This window comes from Sorex araneus, chromosome 2, assembly GCF_027595985.1.
Source record: "Sorex araneus isolate mSorAra2 chromosome 2, mSorAra2.pri, whole genome shotgun sequence".
Taxonomy (NCBI): domain Eukaryota; kingdom Metazoa; phylum Chordata; class Mammalia; order Eulipotyphla; family Soricidae; genus Sorex; species Sorex araneus.
In genome coordinates, this window is record NC_073303.1 from 310,793,370 (window position 1) to 310,812,833 (window position 19,464).

Genomic DNA, 19,464 nt, shown 5'->3' on the forward strand with positions numbered 1-19,464 from the left:
CCTCTTCAAAAATAAGAAAAATATTGCCCGCTTCCTTACTTGGGTGGGGCTTATTGTACTCAGTATAACCTCCATTTCAATCTTTAACAGAACAAGTGCTCACAGACATCCTTGACATATTCTCAATATTAGTGGGAACATTTGAATTTATATCACTAAATATGACATCAACCCTGGGTTTAGATATACCATATTTCAAGTGGATAAAAATTTTCTATAATCTAGTTTTAGAAGGGTGTCATTATTGGTGACATATGGTGTTATAGTTTGCTTTATGCTTTTCCTGAAAACATTGATATGCTAATAATAAATGTTTTAGTCTATTACGGTAGTTGATAAATTTTCATGATTTTAAAAATGTTGAATAAGACTTGCATCCCTGGAAGAAACAATACCTGATTACTGTGTATAATACTTTTATGAGACCGAAGCCCTACCTACTGCACTAACAAGGCACCTTCTGTGTATAATAACTTTTAAACTGCTGAATTCTATTGAACTTGTGTTGAGAATTTTCTACTTATGAAGTACAATATGTGTAGGTTTTTTTTTTTAATGTGGGAGTACGAGTACTGCTATTTATTCAGCCACTGATTAAGCTGATTGAGGTGGGCATGAATGGCATATTACTTTGTTTTAAATTTCTTAAATTGAATATCCGTGAGATAGACCATTACAAAGCTGTTCATAATTGGGTTTCAGTCACACAATGACCTAGCACCTCCCTCCACAAGTGTGCATTCCCACCAACCACCAGTGTACATGTCCCCCGTTTCCCTACCACCACCCCCCAACACCCCACCTCCATCCCCAGCCTCCCTCTACGGGAGAGATTCTTTCTTGCTCTCTCTCTCCTTTTCCTTTTGTGCATTATGGTTTGCAAAACAGGTACTAAGAGGTCATGGTGTTTGTTCAGGTATTCAGTATTCTTAATCGGATGGCAAGGGTGGAGTAGCTTTTTAACTGAGCGGCTGCTGTGGGGTATGGGTGTGACTGCAGAGGCTTCCAGAAGTATAGGGAGGGGAGGGGAGGAGGAAGTAGTCCATCCCAACTCCGAGAAAGCCTAGAGATTTCAGTGACAAAGTCTACATACCAGAATTTTCAGCAGATTATATCTTGGCAAGGTCTGTCCTGAGATGGTGGAGTCAGGCCAGGGATATGGATGCGATTTTGGACTGTGGAAACAAGTGGTTCCCAAGGCCTCTTCTTGGGGGGGGGGCACCTGGCTGACCCACCCCCCTTGGATTTACCCTGGTCTGTTCAACCATGCTCAGATCTGAGGTTAACTGTGGCTTTTGATCTCTTTCGTGATTAATTTCTGGTCTTTGAAATAAGGCCGGACTTGTATAGCTGAGCTGGTGGTGGCTTGTGGATGTGGCTCCCACACACCTAACTTTTGGCCATTTAATTTCTTGGTAAACTTGATCCCAAGTTGTTGGGGTGCAGCCAAAGACACAGCAGCATATGTGGGGTATCAGGAAGCCTGAAGACGCCATCAGGCTGCTGATGCATTCCCCACAGGTATAGGCTGGCATGCTGGTGGCACCATAACCCCCAATATGTGTACTTTTGGTTTACCTGTTGAGGGCCACTGTCATTGATGTTAATATGAAGATATTTTCTTTCTATAATCAATTTGGTTACCTCTGTGTACATTTTAGGAAAAGGTTGCATAGAACTTACTTTTTTCTGTAAAAGGCTAGGTGGAACTATCATCTAAAATCATCCACACCTGGAAGTGCTCAGGGATTACTCCTGACTCTACACTCAAGGTTTACTCCTACCACGCTCAGAAGACTATATGGATGCCAGAGATTAAACCTAAATTGGCCACATGCAAGCAAAGACCCCTGTTCACTATATTCTCATCAAGTCCCTAATTTCTTTAATTTTATTACAAACGTGAAAATATCTATTTCATATTTGGATTGGTGATTTTGTTTGTACTCCTAAGAGAATATGTTCCGTCTTTTTACATGGTTTCCTTCCATCTTATTCATGAATAAATGTAAGTAATGTAATTGTAAAGCTGACTAGAGGATTAATTTTGATATCTTCAGGCTTTTAAATGATATCCCATGTATCATTTCTAATATCGATTATTTTTTTCCTTACTAATATTTTCTGTCAGACTTACTGGAGATTGTTGCAGCTTATTTTTTCAAAGGAGTTACTCTAGTTTCTGTTTCCATTGTCTAATGTTTCCTTTTTTTTATTTTTGGGTCACACCTGCTAATGCAAAGGGATTACTCCTGGCTCTGCACTCAGGAATTACTCCTGGCAGTGCTCAGGGAACCATATGGGATGCTGGGAATCAAACCCGAGTTGGCCGCATGCAAGGCAAATGCCCTACCCGCTGTGCTATCACTCTAGCCCTAATGTTTCCTTTTTTAAGTTTACTATTTTCAAAGTAAAATGGTTTACAATAATGCTAATATTTTCTTATGGCATACTTCATCACCACTAAAGTTCCTAAAACTCTCCACAATTATCCTTAAGCCTATTTTAGTCCACCTTATACCTCCAAGATCACCTATCACCCCCAGCATACACACACACACACACACACACACACACACACACACACTCATACAAATACACATTCAGTAACTTCAATTCTGTTGTCAGAGTCTAAGGTTTGTTTTCACTGGATACCATCCATTACCTTTTTTCTCTTTCTTTATATACTTTATGTTAGTGAGATCATCTGGCATTTGTCCTCCTGAATTTTTATGCTTAACATAACTCCATCTAATCCCATCCAATTTACACCAAAGACAAACTTTCAGCCTTTATTGTAGCTCGGGAGCATTATGTTGTTTATACATACCATGATTTCTTTATTCACTCAACTGAGCTTTTGAATTATTTCCAGTTCCTGGCTATTGAAAATAGCACTGAAATAAACATAGGTGTGCATATTTTTGGAATTTATATTATTGTGTTTTATAGAAGCTAGTCTAATCGCTGTAATATGTAAATTCTATTTTTAATTGAGTGGTCACAATATTGTTTTCTGTAGTGGTTAAACTAGATGATATTCCCACCAGTAGTCAACTAAGGCTCTTTTTCACCACATCATTTCCAGAATTAGTTGTTTTTGGCATTTTTTAATATAAGTCATTCTTAGTGGTAAGGCATATTTGTCAGTTAAATTTGCATTTTTCTGAAAATAAACACTTTATTATGAATACTTTTTATATGCCCATATGCCATCTGTATGTCTGATTTGAGTGTTTCCTTAGTTTTATTTCCCATTTTAAAAATCATTTGTCTATTTTTAATTTTTTAGTCAAGCTGTCTAATTGTTGGTTTTTGTGAGTGCTTAATATATCTTGGATAGTAGCTCTTTGTCAAATGTAGGGTGAATAATTTTTTTCTCCCATAATTAGAGTGTTTTTAAATTTTAGTCATTTTTTTTCACAGTGCATAGACCTCTAGATTAGAAGGAGTCTATTTTTTTTTAATTTGCTTTTGTTTTAGTTTATCAGTGAATTCAAATAACTGAAGACATCACTGAAAGTAACATCACGGAAAGTTCTGCTAATGTTTACTTTGATGCAATTTATTATTTAAATGGAATAATAAGGCCTTTAATTTTTTTTTGTCTTCTTCTTATACATTTTTTTTTTTGCCACATCCACAGTACTCAGGGATTACTTCTATCTCTGTACTCAGGAAACACTCCTGTCAGTGCTCAAAAAATTTTATGCAGTACTGAGGAACTATATGCAATCCTGGGGATAGAACCCAGGTCAGCAACATGCAAGGCCCTCTCTCCTCTATATCTTGGGCTCCTTAAATCCATTTCAAATAAACTTTTATGTAAAAGATAGAGAACGATTTTTTTTTTTGGCATGTGGAGCGATAGCACAGACATAGGGTGTTTGGCTTGCATGTGGCTGACCCAGGTTCGATTCCTCCTCCCCTCTCAGAAAGCCTGGCCAGCTACCAAGAGTATCTCGCCCACATGGCAGAGCCTGGCAAGCTACTCGTGGCGTATTCAATATGCCAAAAACAGTAACAAGTTTCACAATGGAGACATTACTGGTGCCCACTCAAGCAAATCGATGAGCAACGAGATGGCAGTGACAGTGACAGTGATGTGGCTACACAGTTTGTTCACCCTATTTGTTGAAGAGCCTTTTCTAAGTCCATTTTATGCACTTAGTTCCTTAGTCATAAATTAACTTTATATAATATGTGAATGAGGATACCTTTGAAATCTCAGTTCTATTTTTTTCTGAAAATATGCTATTATTATACTATCACAGTTTTTTTTTTTGGTATAGCTGTAGAGTATACTTTTAAGTCAGTAAATGCAATGCCTCATATTTTCTTTATCAGAATTGCTGTAGCTATTTGGAAATTCGCACCAGCCAGGCTGTTTTCACTCAGGACACCTGGGGGGGGGGTGTTGAAAACCCTCCCCGTCCCAAGGGACCCAGCCCCAGCAGCCGACCTCCACTACCCAACCACCTCTTGGGTAGTGGTGCTCCAGGCTGCTTCCCGGACATATTATAAGACAGTTCCTACCCATTTTCCATAATTAACACACCATATTTGATGGAGTTCAGCAGTAAGCAACAAATCATAGAGAGTAATATATATATAGTATATATATATGTATATGTATATGTGTATATATATGTGTGTGTATATATACATAGCACAGTGGTAGGGCTTTCGCCTTTCACGCAGCTGACCCGAGTTCAAATCCTCCGCCCCTCTCGGAGAGCCCGGCAAGCTACAGAGAGTATCGAGCCCATATATATATATATATATATATATATATATATACACACACATATATATACACACACACACATATATATACACACACACATATATATATATACACATATCTGTCACTGTCACTATCATCTTGTTGCTCATTTGTTCGAGCAGGCACCAGTAACGTCTCTCATTGTGAGACTTATTACTGGTTTTTGGCATATCCAATATTCCACGAGTAGCTTGCCAGGCTCTGCCGTGTGGGCACGATACTCTCAGTAGCTTGCCGGGCTCTCCGATATATACAAACACACACACACACACACACACACACACACACACACACACATACACACATACCTTTCAGAGAGCCTGGCAAGCTACCGAGAGTATTCTGCTTTCACGGGCAGAGTCTGGCAGGTTACCAGTGGCATATTTGATATGCCAAAAGCAGTAACGATAGGTCTCATTCCCCTGACCCTGAAAGAGCCTCCAATCACTGGGAAAGATGAGTAAGGAGAGGCTACTAAAATCTCAGGGCTGGCGTGCTCGGCTCCGGCCGGCCGGGTTTTCGGCCCGGGCGCCCATGCCCCTGCAGAGCCGGTGGATGTGGAACAAGCGGGAACCAGAGACAGCTTTAGGAATTGGTTTCTGGCAGAATTTTCCCAGGACTTTATACAGAAATCCAAAACCGCGCGGACGCGACTTAACATTTATAATTGTCATCAATGTGAAAGGGTTCCATTTGAACAGGTCAGACTTGGGGGGGAAACTCCAAATAATAACAGTAAGTTTTTGTTGAAATAATGAAGGTTCTTAATGTAACAGCCACCTCTGGACTATGAGCTAATCAAAAGCCCCACGCTGGCCAACGTGGCGTGGAGTACACCATACTATGAGGCGCAGGAAGGGGGATGAGGGGGAAAAATTAAAAAAAAAAAAAAAATGGAAAAGGAAAAAGAGAAAAAAAAAAGAGAGAGAGAGAGTTATGTCAACTATAGTGAGTTTTGTGTTGAATTATGGAATGTAATCAAGGTAAAGAAAAAATGAAGTGAAATTCATTAGTTATACAGTAGGGGGTAGGGGGTGGGGGCGGGGGGTAAACTGGGGTTTCTGGTGGTGGAATTTGGGCACTGGTGAAGGGATGGGTGTTTGAATATTGTATAACTGACATATAAACCTGAGAACTTTGTAACTTTCCACATGGTGATTTAATAAAAATTTAAAAAAAAAAAAAAAAAAAAAAAGAAACACAAGATAAAAAAATAAAGTAAAATTCCAACCCAAAAAAAAAAAAAAAAAAAGAAAAAAATTTTGCAAAAATATTGTTTAGTAAAAAAACTTTTAATCAAAGTTTTTTGTAATTTAAAATAAAAATTTAATTTTATTGAACAAAAAAAAAAAAAAAAAAAAAAAAAATAAAATCTCAGGGCTGGGAGGAATGGAGACATTATTGGTGCCTGCTCAAGTAAATTGACAAACAATGGGATGACAGTGATACAGTGATTTGAAAATTTTTAAAGTTCAATACAAAATTTAGTATATCTGGTCTAAATGGCATTTTAGAATGGCATTTAAATTTTGATAGTGGTTGCACCAACTCTATATAATATTTTGTGTATATTGATCATTCCTACCATGTTAATTCTTCCAATATTTGAACATGAAATATTTTCTATTTCTTTGTTAATTTATCTATTTCTTCTAGAGTCACTTACAATTTTTGATGTATATTTTCACTTTCTTTTGTAAAGTGATTCATAAATGCTCTATTTTTTGGATGGAATTGTAAGTGAAATTTTTTAAAAGTTTCTTTTCAGTTTTTAATTTGCATATAGAAATGCAATTGAGTTTGCATATGTTGATTTTGTAAACCGCTGCTTCACTATATATGTCATTTAATTATTTTCAATACAATCTTTAAGATATTCCTCATATATTATCATGCCATTCATAAACTGCGATAGTTTAACTTCAGGTTTCTGAATTTGAATGCTGTTGATGTTTTTCTTTTTGCCTGATAGCTGTGGAATATGTTTACAAAATTATACTGTGTAATAACGGAGAAAGTGGACATCTTTTCTTTGTGCCTTATCTTAGAAGTATTTAAATATTTTGCCACTTAGTATGACATTAACTTTTTATCAAAATTGGTGTTAAATCATGTCAAAAGCATTCTCTGCCACTATTGAGAAGATCATGATACTTATTTCTTCTTCATTTAATATATTATTTATGTATATTAAAATGTCCTTGCTCAATTTGATCATAGTGTGTGATTCTTTTAGATATATGTTTTAACTGTAATGTGTCATGACTTTGCATGTCATCCTCACACTGAAGCCATGATAGTCTTTTCATTAGTGTTCAAAATTTAGAAATCACCATACTGCTTTGAATAGAGGCTGAATCAGACACCAACAATGGATGAGGATTCCTTTATACCCACATACTCACCAGCACTCATTCTTTCTCATCTGTTAGATGGGTGCCATTCCTACTCATGAAGTAATATTCAACTGTTGTTTTGATTTGTATTTCCCTGATGATATATGAAGAAGAATCTTTTTAAATATACTTATTGGCCATCTATATGTCTTCTTTGAGGAAGTGTCTGTTTGGCTTTTGTACCTAGTTTTGATGTAGTTATTTTTGTTTTGTTCTGTTTGGGCCTCCTAAGTAGTGCTCAGGAGATCCAAAGGCCTTGCTAGTGACTCTTGCCCAATAATGCCTGTGGTTCAACGTACAGGATGTGGTGCTGTTCAGGTCCCGGAGTGAAAGGGGTACAAATCTGTCTTGGTGTTGTTGAGGGTCTCCAGGGCTACACCTACTTGGTCTCAGGAGACCGTGCGGTTCTAGAAATCAAAATTTGATTGGGTGGATGTTAGGTATGCACCTAAGCACTATAATTCTATTTCCCTACACCCATTTGTTATTTAACTGTTAACTTATGAGTGTGATTTATAGATTTTAGATATTAGCCCTCTGTCAGATGTGTAGTAAAAATATTCCTCCAACTCAGTATGATATATCATTATAGCATTTTTTCCCCACAGGAAAGAAACTTGTTTTGTCATAGTTCCATTTGTTTGTTTTTACATCTATTTTCTTAGTATCAAATCATTAAAGATGGCTCTATAATCAATGTCATGGAGAGTTGCACCTATGGTTTTCTTAACGTGTTTCAAAGATTAAAGTCTAATATTGTTTTCCATCTTCTACTTCACTCACCTAACTCTTTTGATTAAGATAAACTGTTCATCTATCTAATGGTTTATCTCTGGATGATCAATTATATTCCATTGGTCTGAAATAATACTCTAAAGCTATAGTAATCAAAGGCATGTGATTTCCTCCTTGACTCAATGGCTTTTCAATAGTTTAGCCAAAAAATTTGAGTTTTCGGGGCCGGAGCGATAGCACAGCAGGTAGGGCGTTTGCCTTGCACGCAGCCGACCCAGGTTCGATCCTCGGCATCCCATGTGGTCCCCCAAGCACCGCCAGGAGTAATTCCTGAGTGCAAAGCCAGGAGTAACCCCTGAGCATCGCTGGGTGGGACCCAAAAAGCAAAAAAAAAAAATTTGAGTTTTCCAGGTTTATTTTTTATGAGTAAATTTTACCTTTGTACAATTCTTATATAACAAAAAACCTCGAAATTATTTCTATTTTATTGAGTTCATGTATACTTATTTGGTGCCATAGTATGTGGTAAATCCTGGAGAATGTTCCATTATGTACCACTAAAGACTATATATTCAGTGATTTTTTTTTGGTGGATGGTGAATCTTGGATGTTTGGTAGGCTCACCCCTTCCAGATTTTTATTCAAAATAATTGATTTCTTATTGATCTTTTTGTTTAGTTGATCTGTATAATGGTGAAAATGTGGTGTTAAATCTCCTACAACTATTATATTGATGTCAATGTCTCTTCTATGATGCTAGTAGGTGCTTATAATTTTGCTGTTCCCTCATTTAATATAAGCTAGATAAATATAAATAGATAATAGGTAAGCTCTCTTGATATATTGAGCATTTAATAAGTATTAATGTCCGTTCCTATTTCTTATTATCTTTTTTAATTTGAACTTTATTTGTCTGATACAAATATCAGACAAAAGTTACCATTTTCCTATTTTTTTTTCAGCCTTTTATTCTGAGCATGTTATCATGAGAGTTCAAGTGTGTCTCTTTTAAGTAGCAGAAGGTTCTGCTTTCTTTCTTATCAACACAGCCACTCTGCTTTTTGAATGGGGCATTCAACTCACTGATATAATTTGGAAAACTTATAGACATCAAATAATTTATTTCAATTTTTCTTTTCTTTTTTTTTATTGAATCACCATGAGATACAGTTACGAAGCTTTCATGTTTAAGTTTTAGTCATACAATGACTGAACACCCATCCCTCCATCAATGCACATTTTCCACCACTAATGTCCCCACTATCTTCCCCCAACCCTGCATGCCAATCCCCAATCCTCCCCCTGCCTCTATAGAAGAAAATTTCCCTCATTCTCTCTCTCTCTCCTTTTGGTCATTATGGTTTGCAGATTAGAGGCTACCATGTTTGGTCCTTTATCTATTTTCAGCAACATCTCCCATCCTGAACAATCCCTCCACCCATCATTGACTTAGTGATCCCTTCTCTAACCCAGCTGCCTTTTCCGAACCTAGCTCAGGAGATATGGAGCAATATTTTTAGCCCTTGTTTCTACTGTCCTTGGGTATCAGGCTCATATTGTATTATTTTATATTCCACAAATGAATGCTGTCATTCTATGTCTGTCCCTCTTTCTGACTCATTCCACTTAGCATCATACTCTCCATGACTTATAAGCAAATTTCATTACTTCATCTCTCCCAGCAGCTGCATAGTATTCCATTGTGTAGATGTACCAATTTTCTTTAACCAGTCCTCTGTTCTCAGGCACTCAGGTTGTTTCCAGATTCTGGCTATTGTGAACAATGCTCCAATGAACATACAGGTGCAGATGTCATTTCTACTGTGCTTTTTTGCACCCCCTGGATATATTCCAAAGTGGTATTGCAGGGTCATATGGAAGCTCAATTTCTAATTTCTGAAGGAATGCCCATGAAATCTATCTCTCTGTATTTGGTCACTTTCTTTTGAGGTACAGAAGTTTCTTAGTTTAATGTAGTACCATTTGTTTATGTTTGCTTCCACTGATTGGTCAGTGGTGTTTCATCTTTAAAGATGCTTTTAGCTTCAGTGTTATGGAGGGTTCTGACTACATTTTCCTCCATGTACCTTATTTATTCAGGTCTGACACTTAGGTCTTCAATTCATTCTGATCTGACTTTTGTGCCTGGCATTCATTTTTTTTGCCAGTAGCCGTCCAATTTTCCTAGCACCACTTTTTGAAGAGAATTTCTTGCTCTACTTTACATTTCTTGCTCCTTTATCAAAGATTAAGTGATCATATATTTGAGAGTGTGACAGAATATTCGACTCTATTCCATTGGTCCGTGGATCTGCTTCCAGTCCAATACCATTATGTTTAAAATACTACTGCTCTGTAGTATAGTTTTTAAGTTGGGAAAGTTGATGCCACCCGGTTTCTTTTTCCCAAGGATTTGTTTAGCTATTTATGGGGGTTTATTGTTCCATATGAATTTCAGGAATGCTTTGTATATTTCTTTGAAGAACATCATGTGTTTCCTTATAGGGACAACATTAAATATTTATAGTGCTTTGGAGAGTATCGTCATTTTGTAATGTTAATTCTCCCTATCCATGAGCAGTTTATTTCTCCATTTCCTTGCGTCCTCTTTTATTTCTTGAAGTAATGTTTTGTAATTTTCTTTGTATAGGTCTTTCATCTCTTTAGTTAAGCTGATTTATTTCATTTTTTCTAAGAGGATTTTAGATATCTTTAATTTTTGTTTCTCTGTCTTTATTTCTCAAAAGTATTATCAGCCTTTTGGGTAATTATCAACTTCTATTTTCAACTTCTTGTTAATTTCTTCTAAATATTGTTTTTTTAAAATTATCATGAAGTTTACATCTACATTTCTAAGTTTATTTCCCCTCTAAATGTTATGGCAGTTAATCTAAAATTCATTATGAGAGTCTTCATTATTTCTACCTTTCTTTCTCTCATTTCACATATTTACACATCTTATTATTTCCTAGTGGGGTTTTATAGAACACCTTTCAGCATTTGTCATAGAGTGAATTTAAAGACAATGAATACTGTTGGTAATCTGGAGAGCCTTAACTACTCCTTTCAATCTGAGTGATAAACTCTAAAGATAGAGATTTTGGGGTAAAGTTTTTCTCATTTAAGACTCTAGACATATTAAATCATTTCCCTCTGCCCTGTAATATCTTAGTTGAGAAATCCTCTGTGACTCTTATAGGAGGTTTCTTAATATGTGAGTCTTACTTTTCTACTTTTTTAAAGGAGTCTCTCTCTTTGTTTCTTGACATTTTAATTACAGAAATGTCTTGTTTTTCTTTTGTTTGGTCTTATTTTTATTGCAACCCAGAGTGTGGAGGATATAAATCTTCTTTCCAAATTGGGGAATTTCCCAAATACTACTTATTACATCAAAATTTTTTTCCACATATCTTTCCTCTCATCTCAGAACCCCTATGATGTAAATGTTGTTCCTATTACTGCTGTTCTATAAATTCCTTATGTTTTCTCTATTTCTTCTTTCATATCTTCTTGAATGCTTTCAACCAGTTTGTCCTCATGGCACTCATTTAATTTTCAACTTCTTTCTTTCTGCTGCTAGTCTTGCTTTGTATTGTTTTAGTTGAGCTACTATATCTTTTAACTCATTAATTTTTGCCTGAAGTATTTTCTTTTTTATAATTGATTACAATTTATTGATATTCTTCACTGATTTCTTCAGTTAATTGATAGGATTGTTGCTTTGATGTTTTTCTTAAGAAGTCGAAAAATTCTGGTATATTTCAAATCTTCTCCATCCATTCATGGGAGTGACTTCCTCCATTTCCATGCCTGTACTGTATGAGGGTGAAGATCTGAGTACAAGCTAACCTAAACAATCATAGGTCCATGCTTTCAGAGCTGCTTCAGTGCCAGTTACCCTGAGACTGCATGGCTGGAAGGGTTGGAGATTTGTCCTCCTAAGTTCCCTGTAGCAGCTGCAATACTGATGTCTAACAGAATCGGGTTCTAATTGAGGATTTAAAGTTTCTAATGTTTGGAAGCAAATATGCTGTCTCAGCAACATCTGGGAATTGTAGTTGGATTTACCCCCAAACAACTGTTCTTTGTAACTATTGGGTATCCTGTTGGCTAGGCTCTGATTGTTGAATCAGTTATGGAAATGGACAGCAGTCTGTGCTGTGACATTTCACTCTTCTGGTTAGGCTTGTGGCACTGAATGTGAGTAAGCTTCTGAAGCATGAATCAATTCATGTGTGTCCCAGATGACGGAGAATGCAGTCACTGTACTAGGTCTGTGCTGAGGCTGCAGAGGTCTGTGGGGCTACCTGGCATACTAAATGTCTTGCAGTCTGGTTATCTTTCCTCTAGTCACATAGTACTTAATGATAGTTATCAAGGAATTTGGGGTTGTGAGTGTTCAACCATTACCGACTGGATTCCATGGGACATCAAAAGAACGCGTGGCCACCCACCTACGAGATGGTCAGATTTCTTCTTCAAGACCCTGAACAAATAAATGGTTTGAGGCTCTTCATGTTCCTGGAGCAAGTAGCCGCCAATGGGCTACACTAGCACAGACAGGGACAAATGGAGACATTACTGGCGCCCACTCGAGCAAATGGATAAGTAATGGGATGTCAAGTGATCAAGTGAGTGTTCAATGATATCTCTTAGCCAAACTAGCTTACTCATGAAGGGTAGGCTTCAAATTACAGATGCCTCATGTTTGAGAACCAATACTAAGAAAGTGGGGGTGGCAGTTAGGGGGTGTTTATTCCCAGGGTTAGCAGTTTTCTGCGTGCTTGGTGTTTACACAGGTCTGTGTGTGGACGGACAACCTGGATGTGGTGACCTGGAGTTAATAAGCAGCTGAAGCCTCCATCACCACAGTTTCTGTGAACGTCTGTGCCACGTGGTGGATGCTTGGTTAGCTAGATAACGCTTTGGAAGGTGTGGAGTGTTTCTAGCAGCAGAACGCTAAGTAGGTGGTGGTGACCAAGGGAGGGGGGCGGTCCATAGCCTTGGCTAAGCAAGTGTTAGTCAGCTCCAAACTTGCCGTTATTGTACTGGGATGGGTATAGCTTATCTCAGTTACGGTGGCCCCTAACCAGACCACCAACACCTACAGAGACAATGACTGGGAATGACTCTAATCCAAGTCTTCCTTCTCAGGCACATCTTCCTGCCTGAGTTTAGAGGATGTTTCAGAGTGGTAACTATGTCGGAATTCTTAGTCTCAGTACAATCCACCCTGTTTCCTAGCATAGTAGAACCTTGCAGATGAAATCTATCCCTCCCAGGTTTTTGGTATCCAAGCAGGGCTGCCGTTCTCAAAGCTCTTTCAGCACTTTTTTTTTCTTTTTTCACTGTTTCTGACAGTTGTAGGAATTCTAATTAGTAGAATTCCTCTAATGGCTAAATTCAGCGATATTTTATACTGAAACACAGGTGAGATTCTATTTAATTTAGCTTTTGTGCAGAATTTTTGGCTTAATATTGGTGAATTTCATTTAATTGACCACCTTGTTCCCACCCTCTTTTTTCCTTCTCTTATTGCTTCCCCAGATTTGAGTTTATTTTACTTTAATAGTTTATTTTTTTCTCTTGGGAATTTCGGCTTACCTCATGGATTATATCTATTTTTAAGTATTTGGAGACGTTCTCAATATCTTTCTTCAGTAGATTTCTATTTGATACAAATATATTTAAGACAAACTACATGGTATTTTTAACTTTTTAAAGTTTCTTAAAGTTTGTTTTATAGCCGAGGATCGTATAATTTAGAATATGTTCCATGGGCACATGACTATATATTCTGCTGTTCCACAAGTGTGAATATATACTCTTCCCTTAGGCAACAAGGTTCTATAAGGGTTTACTAGATCCCGTGTTTGAGTTTTTCTGTAATCTTGTTTACTGTGTCTATAAAGAGCAGTAGAAAATTGAACATCTAGCCTTTCTATAAGTTACAGGATAATTAATATAATCTTATATAATCTAGATCATATTCTTTAGAGATACATGTAATATTAAATAATGCAGTGGATTTTCTTTGTATCTATTTACAAACCAGTATGGTGGTTGAAATGAAATTTCTACACATTTTTTTCTGATTACCCTCCACCACTTGGTCTTAGTTGCCTATATTTTCATTCTTAAATTATTTTTTAAAAACTTATAACTAATTTATTTTATTGTGCATTTGTTATTTTGTAGAAGTGGGATTTAATTAATAAGTTGAGCTTATAAGATAAAAATATTTTGTTTTAGATACATATCTAAATGCCAAATTGTGATCCTTTTACACTTAACAGATAAATCAAGCAGAATAAATATAACTTCAGAAACAGTTTTATGAAGGCAAATATAGAACCCAAGGAAGAGTAGACTTTTTAACAATGAAGCAGTGACTCTTGACATGATGATTTTTAAAATGATTTTTAGATATGGCATATTAGGAAAATGTGTTTCCCGTGTAGTACCCCCATGTTGATGTAGTATGCTAGTGTCCCTTAGAATTTACTAAACTCTTAAAATAGCTTAATGTTGCATAAGTTTTCTACTTTTGACAAATTAAGTTGACAAGCCCATCCTGTCATTCTATTTCCATGCCACCCACTTACAAAAGCAGCTGGTTAAATGTGAACAGTGAGGTAAACTCAGGACCAAATTGCTTTTTTTTTAAATTTTTTTTTATTATTAGTGTTATTATTAAATTCTTCATCATACAATTCTAAATTCTGGTGTTTAGTGTTATGTTCTAAAAATACTTATTAAGTTGTCATGTTTAAGCAATATGATTTAACACAATTATGTCTCTGCCATCACAAAACTTTAATGATGACATTTTAGTACTACATTTAGACCTTTTGTTCCCTTTTGTTTCCTTCCAGTTTATACTTGATATGATAAAATCTCAAAAGGGTTATAATTTTTAATATTCTATATTTATCTGCTATAATGTAATCATAATCCCCACATTTATTTTAAACTTATTTCTAAATTTAGTAGGCTCAGAGATGTGGGTCTGTGATAGCCTGCCTTTCAAGCATGAGGCTGTACGTATGACTTCCAATACTACTCCTACTTTGTCAAGTATTATCTCAGTGGTACCGTCCTGGATATTTCCTTTGCCACAACAAATGTGTGATATCTGGCACATGAAAACACACTGGGTAAAGCACCACAACCAGCCATGTGAACCCTGACCATTTAAACAGCCATAACAATAGGAAGGGAAGGAGAAAAAGAAAATAGATCTAATGATCAATAGCCTTTTTATCAGAGCCTTTTCATTCATTATGTGATTGTTCAAATTGATCTTCTAGTAGCATCTTAAAAATTATGAATACTATAATCTCATAAGTATTTTAAAAATTGAGATAATATTGACATAAAATTTTATATTTCAGGCATACGATGTTATACTTCAACATCTATTAACTATCAAATCAGTCAACAAATTAATTTTTCTTTGTTTTTGTTTTAAATTTTTGTTAGCCCTCCACTAGGTTCTGTCCTTTATAGTTCTGCAGGAATTCTCATTTTGATGTTATTATGTCCACATTTAAGAAGAAAGTGTTGTAAAAAAATGGTCACTTAATTGTAAGTACAGGTGTCAAGTTTGCATTTATACTTAGCTCTTGGATGGGCAAAGTGACCCGGTAGTCATAGTTACCTTGCTGACACCTTGCTCCCAATTGGCCAGGTGGACACTGGCACTCTCCAGTAGCCGGGTTGCACTGTCCTGAGCCACAGGAACACACCTGAGTACAGTTCTGCCCATAGTAACCTTCAGGACAAGCTGCAGGATGAAGTGAAGAAGAGCAAAACCAAACCAAATATGAATGAAATCTTAGATGATGCCAGGAATTTACAACCAAGTATCAAACACTTTAATATATTATAAAATAACTTAAAAATTAGTTTGATTTATTGACAGTTGTATTAGGAAATGTTTGTGTGTGAAAATCTTGAGTATGCTTTCTCTAAGTCACATTAGAATTTCAGTTTACACATCTGTGTGTCAATCTACTCTGTTTACACCTTCTAAATATTTACTCATGCTTCATTTTCTTATGTATAATTTATATAATTTATTAATAAAGAAGAAAATAGTGAGATAATATTCAATGAATTTTATCATTTAAGGTAAATTTATTTAATAATGTCAAAGATTTGGACCAGAGAGACAGTACAATGGATTAGCCATTTATCCAGTTGCCAGCACTATTTATGGTTCACATGAGCAGCACCCAGAGCAATCCCTGGGCACAGAGCCAGGCATAAGTCCTGAGAATCAGTCTGTTCCAAATCAAAATAAGTCAAGTCAATGCTAATTTATTAACTAGCCAACATTTATTCATTTGTTTGCTTAATTTTCATAGAATCCTCTTTCTAAAAATTCATTGAACTTAGTAAAAAACTTAAAACACACAAAGACAAATAAGTATGTGGAAATCAAGTGCAATAAAATTATAATAACAGTATCAATGAATACTCTAATTCTTAGAATTTGTAAAAGCCAGACTCTAAATTTGGCTCTGATCTACCTAATCAAAACAAATTCAAAAAGTGCTCAGGTAGAAGATCAAGGATTTATGATGCAAAATACTACCAGTGTTCAAGGAAACCATAGCTTTGGAAGATGTTTGGTTCTGCAAAAATTAGAAAATTTCTCCTGATTATCTTATGTACAATTTATTTACTTCATTATTAATAAGAAAGCAAATCATGAGATAATATTCATTCTCACATTTATGAATATTACCTCACAAATAATATGTGAAAATTAGATGATTATGGCTGGCCTTTGACTTAAAGATAACATGGCTATCTTGATGCTACAGAAGTAGTACCTAGAAGGTTTAAATATCCCTCTATCTGGAGTCAAAAAGATTCATTTAGTCTCATGAATATTTTATCCTTAGTGCAACCGGGTGGTGGGGCAAAACAATTAAACACCAAAAGTTACTCTCATACAGGGAAGACTTAGCAACTACCTATCTTAGCAAGAGATGTATTTTGAGTATTTGTTTAGCATATAATCATTTAGCATTTTATCTAGACACACACTTCATTATCATTCTTTCAAATAAGAGAATCTCAAGTTCACAGTCTCTGTATTTATGATGGTACTTTTACTATTTTAATTGTGAAGTATAAAATAAATAATGGTGTGCAAAATCTAAATGAGTTACTTGAAGAAGGTTCACAGAATGAATGTTCTTCGCAATAGTCAAACAATACCGTATTCCTAGGACTAGCTCCTATCAGACTTTCCTATTTACTGCTCCCTCCAGGCTCCTCACAATGATCAGAATCATGTTCTTCTATATCCCTGGCCTGCCTTCTTAAATTTTATGCCTGCAATTCTTTTTGTGATACTTAGTTAAGGTTTCTGAATTTTCAGTATCTGATTACTTTCTGGGAATGGTTTAACTTTGAGCAATTGCTGAGAACAGATGAAATTGTGAAACTTCTGACAATGAATTTGACAACAGACGCACAACAATCCTCAATTCTGTTTTGCTCATACAAAACAGATGTTCTAATATTGACATGATTTCCCATGATGTGACAGGAGAGGTCATGAGCAAAGGGTTCCCTTTGGCTTCCCTCGCTGTTTCAGCCCTCAGTTACATTCCTGGTATACATGTGCTTGAACCTACCATTTAGGTTAGATTGTCTTTTCTGTTACTATAGTAAACTATTAAGTACAGTAATAACAATAATGTTTGCTTTCTAGATGTAGTCCTTAAAATCTTAGTTTTAGCATACCTATAAGTTGAATAACTTACTTTGATTGCAGTCAGCCCCAATAAAGCCAGGAGGGCAGTCACAGGTGCCAATTGTAGTATCACAGCCGCCACCATTCAAGCACTTACATATCTTTTGACAATGTGGACCATAAGTGCCTTCAGGGCATCCTGTTCCAAAAGAATAAAACATTTGGTTTTGTAATTTGAATTAGCTAGTGTTTAAATTCATACCACAGACATGTGAACATATCAACATTCCAATTAACATGGTTTGATATTTTACATCACCTTCAAGCTACGGAATTGACTCATGGTCTTGTATGAAAACATAAGATAGATTATCTGGCTATGAATGATCTATGATTAATACAGGTAATAATATTTAAAAGCACCAGGTGTTTAAGAGAAAGTGTGTTCATTTTTGGTGAGTTTCACAAATTTCTATTCATTTATACTTATGGATGTGCAGCTCACTCTCATGATACCGATACAGATGATTAAATAGCCAGATTTCAAGAAAAAGAGAGGTTGAATGCAATAAAGAGTAGCGGAAAATAGTACTACCTGTGCAATTATTGAACTATGGGGGAGTTTAGTCTGAAGTAAATAGAGCTAAGAAGACAGAAATAACTTCAAACCTGAAAAGGCCTTGTGGAAAAAGAGAAAAGTGTATTTTAATAGTTAAATTATTTTCTTATCGAGCTATTAAGACTAGAATAAGTTCTTTTGAAGAGATAACAAATTACTTCACTGTATCACTGTCGTCCCATTGTTCATTGATTTGCTCGAGTGGGCACCAGTAACATCTCCATTGTGAGACTTGTTGTTACTGTTTTTGGCATATCGAATACCCCACAGGTAGCTTGCCAGACTGTGCCATGAGGGCAGGATACTCTCAGTAGCTTGCCTGGCTCTCTTAGAGGGACAGAAGAATCGAACCTGGGTCGGCTGCATGCAAGGCAAATGCCTTACCTGCTGTGCTATCGCTCCAATCCAATAAATTACTTATATCATCTAAATCAAGCAGAAGCAGGGCAAGTACAAAGCAGAGAAAATAAAATGTAGGAGGAACTGAAATGTTCGATAAACTTTCAAGAACTTCAATTGTGACTTTTTGTCTGTTTTACGGAATGCTTGGTGTTACTGTCTTAAAATCAGAAGTTTGAGTTTCAAATAACCTCAGGATGATTTGATTTAATGCCACTTTAAGATTAGGAAATGGAGATCGACAGAGTAAAATAACTTGAAATATTTATTGCATACAACTCCATCACTTGTTAAAGATAACTATTTTCATTATTGTAATATATGTTTGAAATAAAAAAATTGGATAACTTTGACTATGACTTCAACCCTATTTCTTCCACTATTGCTACCTTGATTACCTTTTTTAATTTGAGCCTTTGGTTCATCATTCCCCAAGGGAATAAGAAGATTATAGGCCTTTTGAGGTATTGCAGTGAACTATTAGGAATATCTAGCACATTAACAAAATGGCTACTGTTGCTGCGAGATACCTCTCGCAGCAACAGTAGCCATTGCTCTCTCTTGGCACAATCATTGATAGACATCTCCATGGGTCAAAAGAATTTATGTGGTTTTAGTACCTTTCTTTTGGAAAGACATTTCTGTTGTAAAAAATAAATAAGTAATTAAAATAGATTGCCTCCTTTCTTTTAACATGTATTTTAAAAGACTCACTTGATAAAGAACAATACAAAATGTTCATATGTAGCAAGATTTAAAGGTGAAAGCCATATATGTTTTTGTCTACACACACACACACACACACACACACACACAC

The 19,464-nt window shown here is 35.9% G+C and overlaps 1 protein-coding gene across 1 annotated transcript in view; it reads right to left on the reverse strand.

Moving 5' to 3' along the window:
• The window catches only part of LOC101558722 (multiple epidermal growth factor-like domains protein 6), a 525,059-nt gene that overhangs the window by 35,633 nt on the left and 469,962 nt on the right, over positions 1 to 19,464 (reverse strand). Inside the window, exons 13-14 of the mRNA XM_055124801.1 lie at positions 17,700 to 17,828; positions 15,578 to 15,703 (exon numbers count right to left, since the gene is read on the reverse strand). Of these exons, the coding sequence (XP_054980776.1) occupies positions 15,578 to 15,703; positions 17,700 to 17,828 (255 nt within the window). The remainder of the gene's footprint in view (positions 1 to 15,577; positions 15,704 to 17,699; positions 17,829 to 19,464) is intronic.